The sequence below is a fragment of the Oryx dammah genome, unplaced genomic scaffold (assembly GCF_014754425.2).
Source record: "Oryx dammah isolate SB20612 unplaced genomic scaffold, SCBI_Odam_1.1 HiC_scaffold_18, whole genome shotgun sequence".
Classification (NCBI taxonomy): domain Eukaryota; kingdom Metazoa; phylum Chordata; class Mammalia; order Artiodactyla; family Bovidae; genus Oryx; species Oryx dammah.
Genome location: NW_024070202.1, coordinates 47,171,138 through 47,188,221, shown reverse-complemented (window position 1 = coordinate 47,188,221; position 17,084 = coordinate 47,171,138). Strand labels below are relative to the sequence as shown.

The 17,084-nt window shown below is 48.1% G+C and overlaps 1 protein-coding gene across 5 annotated transcripts in view; it reads left to right on the top strand.

The window, feature by feature from the left end:
- ATXN7L1 (ataxin 7 like 1) overlaps positions 1–17,084 on the top strand; it is a 256,387-nt gene that overhangs the window by 234,708 nt on the left and 4,595 nt on the right. For 3 of the 5 annotated variants that reach the window (XM_040260793.1, XM_040260792.1, XM_040260796.1), the window contains 5 exons: positions 4,985–5,180; positions 8,751–8,872; positions 10,322–10,627; positions 13,051–13,990; positions 16,749–16,823. In XM_040260793.1, the coding sequence (XP_040116727.1) occupies positions 4,985–5,180; positions 8,751–8,872; positions 10,322–10,627; positions 13,051–13,990; positions 16,749–16,823 (1,639 nt within the window). The remainder of the gene's footprint in view (positions 1–4,984; positions 5,181–8,750; positions 8,873–10,321; positions 10,628–13,050; positions 13,991–16,748; positions 16,824–17,084) is intronic. The other 2 variants (XM_040260795.1, XM_040260794.1) reach the window with 1 other exon arrangement.

The window sequence follows — 17,084 nt, the reverse complement described above, 5'->3', positions numbered from 1 at the left end:
CAGTGGCCCTGGTCCCCGTCACCCTCGCCAACCCTTGGCTTTTCAGAGACATAGGCTGCTTCCAGCCCACTCCATCCCTCCAAGTTCCACCCTGGAGGGCAGCAGTCAGAGCTGGAAGGAGGTCTTGAAAGCATCCACCACTCCATCACTGCGGGGAGGGTGCTCACACCCTGAGCGACACAGGCCTGAAAAGGAAAAGGTTCAGAGCCCCTTCTTCGTACACGTGCATGCATGTGCCTGGCACCCTTCCTTCATGTTCCTCTCTTTGCTCTCAGAGCTGCTTCTGCTCTGGAACTCGCAGTTTTCATGCTCCACGAATCTCCATGATTCTCCTTCCCTCGCCTCCTCTTTTTTGTCTAGCAACTGGAATTTACTATTTTTTTTTTTTTTTCCTTTTTGGCCATGCTGCATGGCATGTAGGATCTTAGTTCCCTGACCAAGGATCAAACCCATGCTTCCTACAGTGCAAGCATGGAGGTTTAACCCCTGGACCACCAGGGAAGTCCCAGAACTTACTATTGAGTGTTTCAACCATTAAAAATGTTTCTTTTTTTCTTTTTAGAAATATGTATATATATTTTTAATTGTTAACTCTTTTATTTTTATTTATTTTATTTTTGGCTGCGCTGGGTCTTTGTTGCTTCCAGAAGGCTTTCTGTAATCACAGCAAGCCAGGGCTTCTCTTGTTGCTGAACATGGGCTCTAGGCATGCCAGCTTTAGTAATTGTGGCATGTGGGTTCAGCAGTTGTGACCTGAGGGGCTTAGTTGCTCCTTGGCATGTGGGATCTTCCCTGACCAAGGATCAAACCTGTCTCCTGCATTGGTAGGCGAATTCTTAACAAATAGACTACCATGAAAGCCCCCAGATTTTTTTTTTTTCCTTAATGAAACTTAAGTTTTTGGTGTTGGAGAAGACTCCTGAGAGTCCCTTGGAGTACACAAAGATCAAACTAGTCTATCCTAAAGGAAATCAGTCCTGAATATTCATTGGAAGGACTGATGTTGAAGCTGAAACTCCAATACTTTGGCCACCTGATGTGAAGAACTGACTCACTGGAAAGACCCTGATGCTGGGAGAGATTGAAGGCAGGAGGAGAAGGGGACAGCAGAGGATGAGATGGTTTGATGGCATCACCGACTTGATGGACATGAATTTGAGCAAGCTCTGAGAGCTGATGATGGACAGGGAACCCTGGCATGCTACAGTTCGTGGAGTCAAAAAGAGCCAGACATGACTGAGCGACTGAACTGAACTGAATATAGACATGTTGTTCAAAAACCAAACAGTCCTAAAAGAGAGTGAAAAACAGTAATTCCTGCCATCCTGGAGCTCACTTTACCCTCTCTGTGTTAGAGCACCTTTTTCCCGGGGCCCCTTGCTACCTCCTCTCTTGGTTTGCTCCTTTATTTGACGAAGGGTTTTCTCCATTAGCTTCCTGTGAAAAGGGACATGGGAAGTCAATTTTTAGAATCCTTATACACCTGAAAATGTTTTTATTCTACTCTCACACTTAATTGATCATCTCCCTGAATATATAAGTGGGTTGAAAACTGTTTCCCTACAGAATTTTGAGAGCAGTTTTTCCATTGACTTTTGGCATCAAAGATTTGTATTGAGAAGTTCAGTATCATTCTGATTCCATTTTTGATTTCTGAAGCATGAGGCTCTGAAAGTTCCCAGGGATCCCCCTTGATATAGGTGTTTTTTTCATTCATTGTACTGGGTACTCAGTAGATCCTTTAAATCTGGAAACACCTGTTTCTGGGATATTTTCTATTACATCCTAAATAATTTTATTCTCAGTTAGCTTTATTCTCTTTAACCTTCTGTTAGTTAGGTGTTGGACCTTTTGCTCTGATTGTTTTGTTCTCTTACCCTTTTCTGCTGTTGTCTCTCAATCTCTTGTTCCACTGTCTTAAAGACTTTTCTTCACTGTCTAAAAGACTTTTTTTTTACTTTACCTTTAAAACTATATATTAAATAATTTATGATTTACTTGTTAAATTTTAGGATCTGGTTCTGATTTTTACTTTTTCTTTCTTTTTTTGATGGCACCTTGTGACATGTAGGACCCTAGTTCCCTGACTAGGGGAACATTACCCTCTGCAGTGGAAGTGTGGATTCTTAACTGTGGATTAAGTTCTTAAGTGTGGATTCCATTGGACTGCCAAGGAAGTCACCAGGATCCAATTCTCTTTATCTGATTGCTTCTTATAATATTCTACAAGACATCATCTTTTGCAGAAGTGATGCCATTCTAATATCTCTGAAGATAGGCTTCTTAGTTTCCTTTCTTTTCCTCTCCTATCTTCATTTACCCCAGGTTTGTTTCATGTATGTGTTTATGTGTTTGATGTTTGGTTGGTCAGCCTAATGTTGGAGATTGTTTCAGGAATGTTTGGTGATTTCTAACCATTCATTTTAAAAGACTCTAATAAGCTGATTGGAGGTCTGTGTGTGGGACTGTCAACCATAAGGTCATCACATCACCAGTCAACCTTTTGTTGATATTTATGCCTAGTGTGGAAGCCTTTTCTCTGTGACCATTAAGTTTCCCAAGGGAAGAATCCTGCCTGCTGATATGCCGGGCAATAGGCATTCTGGGAGTGCCAATTAAGGCTCTGACCAGGGACAGCCCCCAGTCCCCCTTTTTCTAGCCCTGTGCTCCCTCCTAGTCTCTGCTGGTGGCCCCCTGTCTGGAATGTCAGTTTGCAAGTTGATTGGAGGGGGAGTGGGCAGGTGGGGCAGTGCTAAGTCATCTGGCTATGTGAGGTAACGGTGATGACCCGTGGGTCCAACAACCAAATATCAAGCCTTTCAGCTCTCCTGCTATGTTTGTCCTCACCTCATCTGTGACTTTCGCAGCTCTAGCTGCTCACGGTGCCCTGCTTATCAGGGTTCTGTGGTAGATCAGCTCCTTTCCCATTAGTTAACATTCTCCAGCTACAGTCTGCGTCCTAAAAACAGGTTAAAATCTCTTTTTCACACTTGTTGGGACACTTCAAGTGCAAGTAACAAAAAACCTTGCTTACTAACCACTTCAGTAATTAGGAAATTTCTTACTGCTGGTGACAGGAAGTCCAGAGGTGAAAGGGCACCAGTCCCCAGAGATCAGGGCTTGGCTGTCCTTCTCTGCCCTTTTATTCCACCCTCTTCAGTCTTTTGGCTCCATCTTCAAAGTCTGTAGCAAGATGGCTGCAGCACATCCAGAAGAAACAAGGTCCAGATGAAGATGGAAACCAGCTTTTGTTTGCAAAGAAAAATCTTTTTAGTGGCATTAAGGACCTTGTGGTACAACCATCACTACCGTGCACCTCCAGAACTTTTTCATCATTCAGTCCTGAAACCCTGTACCATTAAACACTTAAGTCCCATTCCCAGCACCTGGTATAACCCCCATTCTACTTTCTGCCTTGAATTTCACTGTTCTAGATACCTTGTTTAAGTGGAATCATACAATAGTTGTCCTTTGTGACTGGCTTATTTCACTTAGTGTAATGTCTTCAAGGTTCATCCGTGCTGTAGCATATACCTGAATTTCCTTCACTTTTGAGACTTAACTAATAATCCATTGTGTGGATATACCATGTTTTATTTATCCATTCATCTATCAATTTGTTCTCCACCTTTGTGGCTTTGTTTTTATGTGACTGTGCTTTGGGGATCTGGTTTGAACTCAGGTATTTGACACCTAGAAAGAGTTCAAAACAACAAAGTGTCCAAGGTGAAAATGAGGGAGAGAAGAGAGGTATGTGAGTAAAAGCCCCTTCATGTTACTTGAAGCTTTCAAAGCAGAATGCAGAAAACCTTTCTTTTTTTTTTTTGAAGCTCCTGAGGATTTCCCTGGCAGTCCAGTGGTTAAGACTTTGCCTTCCAAAGCAGGAACTGTGGGTTCATTCCCTGGGCATGTGGGAGCTAAGATTCCCACCCACCTGCCTCACAGCCAAAAAACCAAAACATAAAACAGAAGCAATATTGTAACAAATTCAATAAAGTCTTTAAAAATGGTCCACATTAAAAAAAATAAATCCTGATTTTTTTTTTTCTCTAAAACTTCTTTTTCTCCCTGGTCAATCAAAACAACTAACAACTAGCTATGACCATTCTTCTGACTCTTCTAATGCGGAGGTATGTTTTCTTTTGTTTCTCGCTGCTTAGAAAGCCTTGGTAGGGCCTCTTACTGTGACAGTGCTTTTCTATAAGCTTAGCCATGACTGGGATGAGATCTGTTGGATTGTTTATACACATGGAATTAATTCACTCCTTCATTGAGAAACATATTTCTTCAACACCTACTGTTGAGTCAGCCATGCCAATCTGTGGGTCTAGTGGCTTGTCAAAAATTAAATGGAAACATTCACCCTCAGAAGATACAATTAAACTACATGTGACTTGATATTAAGAAACAGGCTTGGCTTCGGGGTGAGGAAATTGTGGTCCCATCTGGGACAAAACATTTTTTCACGTAGGTATGGTAACAATGTCATAAAGTCGTAGTTTAGTAGCTCTGTTTGTAAGGCTGTCTTTCATCATCACTGACATTTTGTTGACTGATTTGAGCTTGTTTATCTGGTTGATCTTCCCATCATGGTCTGCTTTCAGAGAGAAGCAACTGCAGGGCAAGTGTAAATTCCTTACATGCAAATGAATGAATAGTTGTCACTGAATTCATAGATGACTAGTTTTAAGTTGAATTAATTCTCTGCCACACAAGTTTGTTATTTTCTGTTCCGCTTACACTGTTGGAGTTTTCCCTGGTGCCCACATTCAGGCAGGGCAGAGTCTCAGCTCCACCCGATCGCGTAGAGAGCTGGTCGCTGCTGCCCCTCTCAGCCTCAATTTTTCCCTTGTGCAGGTCTGTCATCGAACTGCCTTCCTTAATGTATTGGGAAGGCTAATTGCTCTGATTCTGAGCTCCGTGAAACTGGGTGGGTCTGTTTCCCTCAGAAAAGTTTATTCTGTTTGCTCTCTCTTGCCCTTAGACCATCATCTGCAAATAGCATAAGCAGCAGCACGTCTTCGAATCACAGTGGTTACACTCCGGAACCCCCTCTGCCCCCAGTTGGAGGTGACCTCGCCAGCCGACTGTCAAGCGATGAAGGGGAGATGGACGGAACCGACGAATCCGAGAAGCTATTAGACTGTCATTTCTCCACCCACCACCCCAGGCCTCTTGCGGTAGGCCTCCTTCTGCTTGCATCCGGGCATTTCTTTCTCCCTGTGCTGTGTGGTGTTTAGGGGACTACGTCCTCCGATAGCATCCTTCCTAAGTAGAGGCCTCCAGGACAGTGTTTTTTGAAAGGGCTTTCCCTGAGGTTGAATGATTGCCTTAGAAATCCCCTTGAAAATCACAGAAGGAAAGGTAAGGGCACCTAGATGATCATAATCCTTTAAACACCTGAGTATTTATGGTGCACCTTGAAGTGATAATGCTTGAGAAACGGTGTTCATAGAAGAGCACTGGGGAGCTGACCTTCCTGCCTTGCCCATCTGAAAGGCAGCCTCTGATTTCAAGAATCAGTCTGGCTCACCTGCTCTGGGAACTGTCTGTCTGAGCAATGTGCCAGGTGCTAGCCCTGGCTGATTTTCTTCCCTGTTGGTTCTGAGTTTTATTGTTCTTAGTAGGTGTAACCATATGGCACGAAACTCACGTGTGTGTGTGTGTGTGTGTGTGTGTGTGTGTGTGTTTAGGAAAGAAGGAAGCATTTCATGTCAGCATGATAGCAGGTTAATGAAAAGGTCAGTTTCTCCCCAGTTCCTTGGAAGAGTCCACTTTAACAATTCAGAAGGTCATTGAAATCCAGGTGGGAGGTATAAGGAAGCATCAGCTGGAAGCTTGTTTGTGTTGGCCCTCTGAGCACTTAAAAAAGGAATGCCTGGTGCTACCATCAACAGAGCCAATTCAAGGAGGCTAGAAACATGGGACCCCATAGCTGTTTTGTTGTGGTCCCAGCGTGAAGCCTTCAAGGTTAGCTCTGACTGTCCTGAGATCGCATGGACTGTGTAGGTGAAATCAACCCTGCATCAAGAGAGGGACTCCCTCCCCACTTCTACCAGTGTGCCTCACTAACAGCTTGAGACTTAATCTCTCAGCTAGTACAGAAACAGGGACAGTTAGGAATGCCTCTGACTGTCAGTAATAGAAAACTCAACTCATACCAATTATGTGCATCAGCCATAATATAGCAAGAATTCTAGAGGTGAGTGGTTCCAGGCTTGTTTCTGCGTCTCTTCAATGTCGTATTGCTGAGGGGGAATTCCCCAACCCTTTTTGCCTTTCATGCACAGTCTGGATATATTGGCTCCAGCTCCAGTGTCACATCCTCACCAAGTCACATTCTACAAAGTGGGGAAAGCGACCAACAGGAAGGGAGTCTTCCTCTAAGATGCTCTGTGTCATTTCTTAGGGAAGAAGATGTTCCTATGAGCCCTCCCAGCAGACCTTCCCTTCCACCTACCAGAAGTAGGTCACATGCCTACCCCTATACCAATCAGTGGCAGAGGATAGGCTTGTAGGAACACAGGATGGGGCTTCCTGTTTGGTTCAGTGGTAAAGAAAATGCCTGCCAATGCAAGAAATGCGGGTTTGATTCCTGGGTCGGGAAGATCCCCTGGAGAAGAAAATGTTAACCCATTCCAGTGTTTTTACCTGGAGAATCCCATCGACGGAGGAGTCTGGCAGGCTACAGTCCATGGGGTCGCAAAGAGTCAGACATGACTTAGCAACTAAAACAACACACAGGATGATCCCAGCCATGATTCATCCCAGGGTTCTGTGAAGAAACCCACCTTTCCTGCTCACTGCTCCATGCCAGATATCAGAACAAAAGCATGGTTCTCTTAGCCAGGAAAAAACAGGGAGACCTGGGGTTGAGATGGCAGTTGATGAGCTTGGCAACTAGTAGGGTCTGCCACAGTGGCCCATGCTGCAAGGAGCTACAGCCCTGCCTGGGGCACCATGTGCGACTAAGAACAGGAGCCTCTGGGGCCCTGAGCCTTGCATCTCTATTGAACTAGAGACATAGGTAGCGCAGACAGTTAAGAGGCCTCCAGCTTCCAAGTCTGAAAGTGAGACAGGGCTCTCTACCAGAAGGCCAGACTCTGGAGCACATCAAGATCTCTGTCCAAATGACATGATGCCAAGCTACAGTGGATTAGCTCAACTTGGAGCCTGGCAGATTTGTGTGCCCTTCTTGTTTTGCTGATTTAAATGGAAAGGCCATGGATTTGTTTCTTTGCTTTGTCCTTTCTTTCATGGCCAACTGATACATTAAATCAATTTTTGTAATGAACCCTCGTTTGGGGTGTCTTTAGCAAGGAGACAAAGGAAGAAAAGATGTCTGGACCTGGACCGGTGCCTATATGCTGTTGGGGACCAGCTTCCATGTGGGAGAACTCCCTTTGTATGTTTTCTGGCTTGGCCAGTAAGCACTTAATGTGCGGAAAAGAGTTTTTCATCAGGAGTACCAGATTTGATGGGTGGCAAGATTTTAGTGCAACCCCACCGACCCCCAAACATAAGCAGAAACAAAACAAAGGGAAGGTCTTGCATTTCCTCCTGAGAACTGTTCCAAAGACTGGTTCCAGGAAGCATTTGTGGAATGAGTGCCAGCCCAGCACTGTGTCTGGGACGGAGGCCAGGAAGCTGCCGGGAGAGGCCTGGGGGAGGGAGAGGAGCTGCATTTGAGTTATAGAGTCACTTGCAAACTCGCCTGAGCTCTGACCAGCCAAATGTCACCTTCTTGCATTTCTGTCTGCTGGCCTTCTGGGTGTCCTAACATCATCATCAAATGACATTTATTAACCGTCTAACTGCTCATGTTTCAGCCCTGTGTTTAAAGTGTGAGTTCACTCTGAACGCTTTGTAGGACATTATCTCTATAGTCCATCCTTTAGCCTAAATCCCTACTAGTCTCTTACTGAGGAGGAAGAAGAAGAGAATGGGGGTCCCTGGCCTTTAGACACTTGCAGTCATCAAGACCACCACAGAAGCACTCAGTGTCACATAGAACAGCCACGTAGCTGTTCCCAGGTGGAAGGTACTGAAGTGTGTATAGGGGTTTGTGGGAGTTCAGAGAGGCAAGGAAAGTCAGAGAAAGGCGACTGGAAAGGTGAGTCCTTGTTCAGGCCCTGAGGGAGAGGAAACTGGACACAGCCCAGGGAGGCAGCAGCAGAGAGCTCAGCGGCAGTGGCCGTGCCCCAGGCAGCCTGGCAGTGCTGATGGGAGGGCAGATGAGGCCGATGCCAGGAGAGGAAGGGGTTCAGCCTAGCCGGAAGGGAAGTGGCTCTGTTGACAACACATAGGAAAGGTATGATCTGTCGACAGGAGAACCTTAGAACCAGCTGTTGCCATTACTGTGATGGGAAGCAGGGAAGCCTGGCTTCCTTGAGAAGATGGCTGATGTGACCGGCCCATGGTACTGAACAATTGTCCTGGCTACTGTTGCTGTTGGTTTGTTTATTTTTTCAACTGAAAGTGCTGGCTCAGTCTCCGGGATGGAGAAGGTAACCCTCAGTGCCACAGACAATTGAATGTCACTATTGTTGACTCACCCTGTGAGGTTCTGCAGAAAATCTGGGAGCTCACATAGAAATATTTTTGGCTTCAGTACTATTTGCTTCTTTATTTTGAGGAAAACTATACCCCTGTGTGTTTTTATGTAAATGTTATTTGTCTCTGTGTGGCTTGTATTAGCTTATTAACCTGTAATTAAAGTTAAAAATGTGGTTTTTTTTTTCCCCTCACAGTTTTGCTCATTTGGGAGTCGCCTCATGGGACGAGGGTATTATGTGTTTGATAGAAGATGGGATCGTTTTCGATTCGCACTAAACTCCATGGTAGAAAAACACTTGAATTCACAGATGTGGAAGTAAGTGAGCAGTTTTTGTGCAATATGAGATTTGAGCTGCCCCACAACCCTCTGAACCCCAGTTTTCTAAATGAATGTCCCTAGTTGGCTTTTTATTGAATGAAATTATTCTGAAATCAGAATTCATGATTAATTCTTGAACGTCAGCCCCTCTTGGTGGCTTGCCTGTAGTTTTTCAGAGACAACTACAATGTGGTATGTTTTATCTTCTTTGGAGATAACTTTTGTGTTGGTAATCTTCTAACTAAATGGAAAGGTATTAGATAAGACCTTGTTTATTTAATAGTGTTAAAGGGCCTTTTTGCCATAACTAAGACTATCTAAGGATATTAAGAATATCCTTCTGTTTGTAATGTTAATGCTAGATATTGATACTGAAACTTTCATAATGGTTATTGACCAATTTGTAATTGTTTAATGTCCTATGAAAAACTACACAGCGTGGCCAACAGGGCAGATCCAGGACCATATTGCCAAGTCGGTTAAGCTTGTCTTTGGCCCTTCCCACATCCCTAGGTCTCTCTCCTCACCTCTCTACATACTTCTCTCTACCCCAAACCGAACTTATGTTCCATTTCTCTATGGTCTTTTTATTCTCCAACACCTCTCAATGTGTTTACATTTTAATAGATTCATAAAGAGGGAAAAAGCCTTCTTGGCTTAGGGAAATGCAGTGCTGTTGTACAGAGTGACACACTAGGTCCTCTCAAAGCACAGCACCTAAGGAACTGCCATTCTGGACACTTGGTAATGCCAGGCTGACCCCCTGGCGATCTCCAGCCCCCCCACCCCCTTCTCCTGCAAAGGTGAGCTTTTAAGATCTCATAATCTATAGAATCGTGGATCCCTCAGCTCTAGGCCCAGATGGTCCAGGAAAGCCAACATCGAACCCCTCAGTCTGCCCAGCGAAGCCCAGGAAAGGCTGGGAAGGTATTCCCGAGAAACAGTACTAGGTACTAGGGTAGGATGGGAAGAGCAGTCGAAACCTGCCTGCTCCCAGGTCGCCTCCTCTCTCTCAGACGGTGATGGCCCCTCAGCCCCTATTCACCACGATGCCCTGAGAGCTTCCAGAACTTCTAGAAGTAAGCCCCACCGAGTGTGCTGTAAGCTCTCTGAGCAGACTTAGGATGACACATTGACACTTCTTGTGAAGTAGGAAAGGGCCACAAGAGAAGCTTATGGTTTCTTCTCAAGGGCACCCGTTTTCTACCTGTGTCCTTTCTGAGCGGCACCCAATGGGCTGCATGCGGGGTTCCCGTATTCCTGGTGTCGGGTGACTGAACCCTGTGCGCGGGTCCCCCAGCATGGCAGCTGGCCCTGGTGGCCCACAGCTCTGTGCTCTCCTGTGTTGTGGAAGTGTTAGTCCCGGACACGTGGAAGGAATGTGTTGATCTGTATTTCGCTGCCTGGTGTCCTGTCAGCTCAAGTCCATATTCCTTTCCTCCTCAGGCACAGAAACCCGAGCCACAGGGCATCAGGTCCCTCCCCCCTTTTCAGGACTTGCCTAACAAATCTGCTGTCACTGAGCAACATTGGGGCTGCCTGGGTGTCAACTCTGGAGAGCGTAGCACCCCGCTGCCCTCTCAACCTCGCTGCCCAAACCCCAGGCCCCGACGGGCCCGAACCTGGAGGGATGGCAGCCGATGGGGGCGTGGAAGACATTAGGAAGAAAAGGAACGGCCAAGACTCTTTTTTCTTTAACAAGCATTTAACTCTGCATCAGGAGACGCCAACACAGTATTCTCTTTCAGCCAGGTCAGCATCTGGATCTCCGTGCCAGCCGGCAGGGGAGGATGGGCACTGTAATTTATTCGCATCTGGGGGCTTTTGTGTGGGACTTCCCTAGGCCAGCGTGCAAAGCTGCAACTGGGACACAGCCCACCAAGCTGAAATCCACTGCCATTTGGCACCTGAAAAGCACATGAACTGTCTAGCATGGGGGAAGGGGTTCCCGGGGACAGTGAGCTGCCACATGCCCCTCACCCTGCTTTGCCCCCTGCCCCTCTGCCCCTCCTGCCTCTGCTCTCCACTTAAGATGAGTGGGGGGAGGAAGGGAAGAGGTAGGAAGTACGCAGAAAAATAGCGCCCATCCCAGTGCTGAGTGTCAGCCAGGGCAGGCTGAGGACTTCAGCTCTGGTCAGTACAGGCTGAAACCTGAGTGTAGACTCTGTAATGGGGAAATACCAGATCAGGACGCTCAGATGGATCCCGCTTATGGTCATCGATCGGGGCCCTCTCTAAATGAGCCATCTGGTATTTGTAAATAACTTTGTATTACAAGTAACTGCCAGAACTCTGCCCATATGGACTCCTACCCATATTTTAGCTGGTACAAAACTTGAGTGAAGGAAAGATTGAGTGGGATGCCTGGCGAACCACAGGAGGCGGCAGCCAGCAGAGACGATGTGGTGTGTGGACATTGCACCCTCTGAGAAATGGGCCCTGGTGCTGTTAGAGAGGGGTGGTGCAGTGCCAGACAGTTCTAAGGGTGTGTTTAGGCCTTCCTCATCTGATTTATGGGAGTCCTTGGCTGGCATGCTTTGTTGTATTGCTGCTGAGAATTCATCCGCTCACCCATCCACCACCACCCATCCATCCACTCATTCAGTCATTCATTCATTGCAACGAGTACTATTAATGGAGCCCTTGTTTAGTGTTGACAGCATCTTTTGCCCTCTTTAGGCTTGAGAGAAAATAGGTTTTTCAAACACCATTATGGCCACGCTGAGTTTGGCAACATTTTTCTCCTATATTGGATCTCAGTCTGATGATTTCGAGGACACTGCACTCGTGTATTCAAGGATCCCCCTGGATTCCACCCTAGAGATGGAAGCCATGGGCCTCACCAAATTGCAGGCAGAAAACAGAATCCTTGGAGAGAGCAAGGCTAGGAGAGGCGTGTCCTCAGCAGGGCCTCTTTCCAGAGTTCCCTGCCTTGTCCTGCTGCTGAAGGGAGGCACCGCCTCACACCTGCCGGCCTTCGAGTGCTGCTTTCCAAGAGGCAGAGCTAGTTCCTAATTTCTGGGGAGCCCCAGCTACAAAGAAAATGACTTCCAGTAGAAATAGGGAGGGGTGAGGAAGGTGAGAAACAGGAAAGAACCTGTTTGAAAATAGGCACCTGGCCCCTGAGGTCAGTTTCCTCTCTCCTGAGGTCTGTACCCTTTCCTGAAAAGTCAGGGACATGGTGACCCCAAACCCCCACGCTCCTCCTGGCCCCCAGAGGAGTAGCAACATGAACCAAGGCCTCGGCTTGGAAGCAGAAGCTGTTTCCGTCATGAGTCAAAAGATGGAGTTTGTGGGGAGACTCCCAAGGTGACCCTCTACCTGGTGCTGGTCTGGGCTCCACAGAGTGTAGGAGGCAGAGAGTTTTTTTTCCCAGGTACCCCCACTTCAGTTTTCAGGAAGGACTCCCCCCCATTCATGTGTTCTCCTGCATTCACCTTCAGAACAAACTAGAAATTCATGATCCCCTTCTCTGGATCTATGAGGACTCCTCTACCTTCCCCACTTCTTAACCCGGGGACAGGAAGACCTGCTGAAGAACAGCCATACCCCAATGATCGCTCCTGATTGAGTGGGAGGCAGAGCAAGGTGAAGAGGAGCAAATGTAGAAGTGCCTCTCTACAGGGTCACCAGAGACTGTAGACAGCACCTGCAGGGGCAGACTGGCCTGTGAGAGCAGGGTGTGGAGGCAGGGGGGCAGAGGCTGCAGGGGCACGGGGGGATGCTCTGGCCCCCATGTGCAGGCGGCACAGCCCCGTCCTCACCCTTCTTCAAGCCAGGACCTAAGTGTGAAACGACCACCTGTCATTAAAAATCACCTTCATCACTGCCAAGGGCACGAAAACAGGGGGATACTGTTGGGGCAATTTCTATTCTAATTAACATTCGCCTTTTATTCGGGAACCCAAATCAGCCATTATCCAATAGCCAAGCATGGAGAAAAGGATCCGAAAACCTGAAAGTGATTAAAACTAGTTTGCCGGATGTTGCAATGGGGGGAAACCATAGGGAAGGGCCATAAATCAGATTTCGCCATCCTTCAAGGCTTCATTTTCCATAGTCTGGTTTCCTCCAGGGTTTTCTCTGTAGCCCTGATGCTCACACTTAATTGAGCTTCTGGAGCAATGCGAAGCCTATTTCTCACTGTTTCTCTTTCACTCTTCTCTCACGTTTAGGAAAATCCCTCCTGCGGCAGATAGCCCCATGCCCTCGCCAGCAGCCCACCTCACCACCCCTGTTCCAGCATCCGTTTTACAGCCTTTCAGCAACCCCAGTGCTGTGTATCTTCCTTCAGCTCCCATCAGCTCGAGACTCACCTCTTCTTACATAATGACATCAGCCATGCTCTCAAATGCAGCTTTTGTGACATCGCCGGACCCGAGCGCCCTCATGTCACACACCACAGCTTTCCCTCATGTGGCCGCAACCCTCAGCATCATGGACTCAACCTTCAAGGCCCCACCCGCCGTGTCCCCGATACCAGCCGTCATCGCTTCCCCATCCCACAAGCCATCCAAAACCAAAACCAGCAAATCCTCAAAAGTCAAAGACCTGTCCGCCCGTAGCGACGAGTCTCCAAGTAACAAAAAGAGGAAGCCGCAGTCTTCGACTTCCTCCTCTTCCTCCTCATTACCCCTGCAGACATCCCTCGCCTCCCCATTGTCAGGGCCCCACAAAAAGAACTGTGTTTTGAATGCCAGTTCTGCTTTGAACTCCTATCAGGCGGCCCCTCCCTATAACAGTCTGTCTGTGCACAACTCAAACAATGGGGTGAGCCCACTCAGTGCCAAACTGGAGCCCTCAGGACGGACCTCGCTGCCTGGCGGCCCCACGGACCTAGTGAGACACGTGGGCTCTGGGGGTGGCAGCAGTGACTCCTGTCCCCTCTCTGTGCCCACCCTTGCAGGGGACCTCTCTCTGGCTTCACACAATGCTGTGTCTTCTCTGCCCCTCTCTTTTGACAAATCAGAAGGAAAAAAGCGTAAGAACTCAAGTTCTAGTAGCAAAGCCTGTAAAATCACTAAAATGCCTGGAATGAATAGCGTTCACAGAAAGAACCCGCCCAGCCTTCTTGCTCCGGTGCCCGATCCCGTTAACAGCACCTCCTCTCGGCAGGTAAGGGGCCCGTCCTTCCAGGAGCCTCCTGGCACTGCCCAGGGAGGGGGGTTGGGGAACCGGGCAGCGCCCCCTCCCCCCACCCCCGCTTAGCCAGGTGGTTCTAACAGGTGGCCCAGATAGGTAACACAAACATGAGTCCCCTCCTCGATCTTCCTCTAAGCGATTCCACCCCTTGCTCTGAGAGAAGTTTATGTAACAGACACTTTGTACAGTATCCACTATGTACTAGGTGCTGTTCTGAGTCCTATATGAGTATCACCTCATTTAATCCTCACAACAGCCCAGCGCAGTTGATGCTGTTGTAATCACCACTTTACAGATGAGCAGACTAAGGCACAGAGAGATTCTGAGCTCCCCACCTCGCTCTATTGTCAGTCTGGATGATTTCACTGAAGAGTTCTGTTGCCAAGCAGGTTTGATCTATTGGCATCCCCTTAGGAAGAACCCAGGGCCTAGCAGGTTACATAATGACCTGGGTCCCACCTGGGGGGAGGTGCTATGCTTCTCACTTTACTAGGCTCCCTACTCCTAAGATAACTCTTTACTTCCTGAAGTAACACTGCAGCTCACACCACCTGGCACAGAAGTGTTCCAGGCTACTACACACAGATGAGGGTGTTGTGAGGGAAGCTTGGGGGAATGGGATGTGGTCCATGAAGAACACATGTTTTTTTTCCGTGGAGCCCTGTTCTCTTCCTCAAGTCTCCCCGTTCTTCTCCGGCCAGGATTACTGTTTAGGAAACCCTCCTGCCCAACTCTGGTATCATTTGTGTGTAGAGGAAGGAGCAGAGGTAGGGAGGGGCTGCCTGGGGTCTCTGCGAGCTGAGTCCAGTGGGAGGGACCTCGCAGGACAGTGTGCACGGACTGTACCAGCAGCCCCAGGCTGACAGAATTCGGTGGGCTCCAGCCCTGTCTGGGAGTGAGGGCTTTGGAGGCATGAGAGGCAGTTGTTTAAAAGATGTCTTCATGGTTCTCATCATCTTTGTGTGAGACTTGTTAAAACCTCATGAAGAGAAACTCTTAAGGGGGATTCACAAAACACAAGCAAACGTGGGAGAAAAGCAATTTTGAATCTCAAGGGCCAGACAAGCTGCAACCCAAGGCCAAGTTTGCAAGGGGTACATAGGTCCTCTCATCAGGGCCCAGACAATTGCACACATCTGCAGTTGCAGGGGAGCTGGGGAGAAGGACCAGAACCCACCGGGCACCCCCACCCTGAAACTAATAACTGCTCGTCCATGCCACCTCCAGGTCTCAGGATGGAGGGCAGATCCAGGGCTTCTTAAACTTGAATCACCAGGGGATTCTCAATAAAGTGCACATTCTGAATCAGCAGGTCTGGGGTGGATCCTGAGAGTCTGCATTTCTAACAGACACCAGGCAGTGCTGCACTGGTGTGCTGGCCACAAACTGAGCAGCAAGGCTATAGTGCCACCTGTTTTCAGTGAGGTTCCAGCAGCTGTTACTTAATGGTCTGGGCTCTGGTCCAAGCCCTTCATATATTCATCTAATTGTCACCTGTTATTACCCCCATTTTACAGATGAATAAACCAAGGCACAGGAATGTTAAATAACGTGCCCAAAGTCACACAGCGAGTAAGTTAGGGCTGGGATTTACACCCAGGCGGTTTGCCTCTGGAGTCTGGACTTTTCATCTCTGTCTCTATTGATGGAGTACCTCTGTATGGGTGGAGTGCCTTTGTCTTGAGTAAATGTGGCACTGTTGATTCTTTGATGCAGGACCATATGAAATGTTTTGTAAGCATGCTGAATTAGTCTAAACCAGTGGTGAAAGGAGCAGACAAGCCTCCATCAGAGTGCGCATCAGGAGGGAAATCAGAGTGGATGAATGTAATGGCTGCCTTGGAGCTAGTCAATGCTGGTTCTCTATTGCAGCTGATATCTGGGTGCTTGTCACCAGGCCATTAAGAACAGGCTTTGTCCAGGGTCACCACCGGTGATTTCCAGGTGTTGGGGAAAGCCCTTCGGGAAGCCCTTGGGGAAATCTTAGGCCTTTGGGGAAATCTTGGGCCCTTGGGGAAATCTTAGAAGACTGGGCCAGACTTGGCATGAGGGGGAGAAATTCAAGGTAAAATATGCTTTGGGGACCAATAGGGGATCTGTTTAATTGTATCTGGTAGTTCTAAGGCCCCAAAATTTGCCACGGAGATACTAAATTGAACAAAAAAACAAGACTGCGAAGGTAAGGCAGGTGTCTATGAAAAGGGGAGTAGCGCGGAACTCCTCCCCTGAGGACTCCGCCCACCGCGGGCACGACGGCCACGCCCACACGCCCCGGGGGCAAGAGGGCAAATTAGGAAGGCCTGGGCTTAAGCTGTGCCTCTGGCCGTGTTTCTTAACGGCGTGGGGTGTGCTGGGAAAACTTAGAAAAGACGCAGGCATTCCTTCTCAGCCAGTCCAGGGGAGCCTGGGCCTGAGACGAGATGGGTCAGGAACTGCAGTCATACGTGGGAAACCTGGGCCTCCTCCAGAAACCTTGCAGTCTGCACGTCTGGGAAACGGCTTGAGAGTTCCCCTCAATTTTCCCTCTGGGATGAGAGGGGCGTGGTGGAGGCCCCCTGAAACATACCCGTTTTCTCTGACGTTTAAGGTGGAAACACGAGTTCCACACCACAGGAGGAGAGCCTGCGAGGTACCGTGAAGCCTCCTCCTCTCCCCTCGCGACTCGTGGTATCCGGGAGTCTGTCCCCAGCTGACGCCCGTGTCTGAGGAAGGCTTCACTGGTGTCTTTCAGGTTGGGAAAAATAGCAGCCTAGCTTTGTCACAATCCAGTCCTTCAAGCATATCCAGCCCAGGACACAGCCGACCGGTAAGTTACTGGGGGGCAGAAGTCCATAGGGTCTTCAGCAGGGTGGAAAGAACGTGGGCTTTGGGGTCAGACTCTGGGTCACATCTCATCTCCGGTTAAGAAAATGGCTGCCCGGAGTCTAAAACTAGGCCTTCTGGTAATTGGTTGTGTGTGCCCTTGGGCAAGTTACCTCATTTCTCTGTGCTTCAGGTTCCTCGTCTGTAAGATGGGCTCATTATGACCTCTCTCATATGCAGCTTTTGTGAGGATTAAATTAATTTA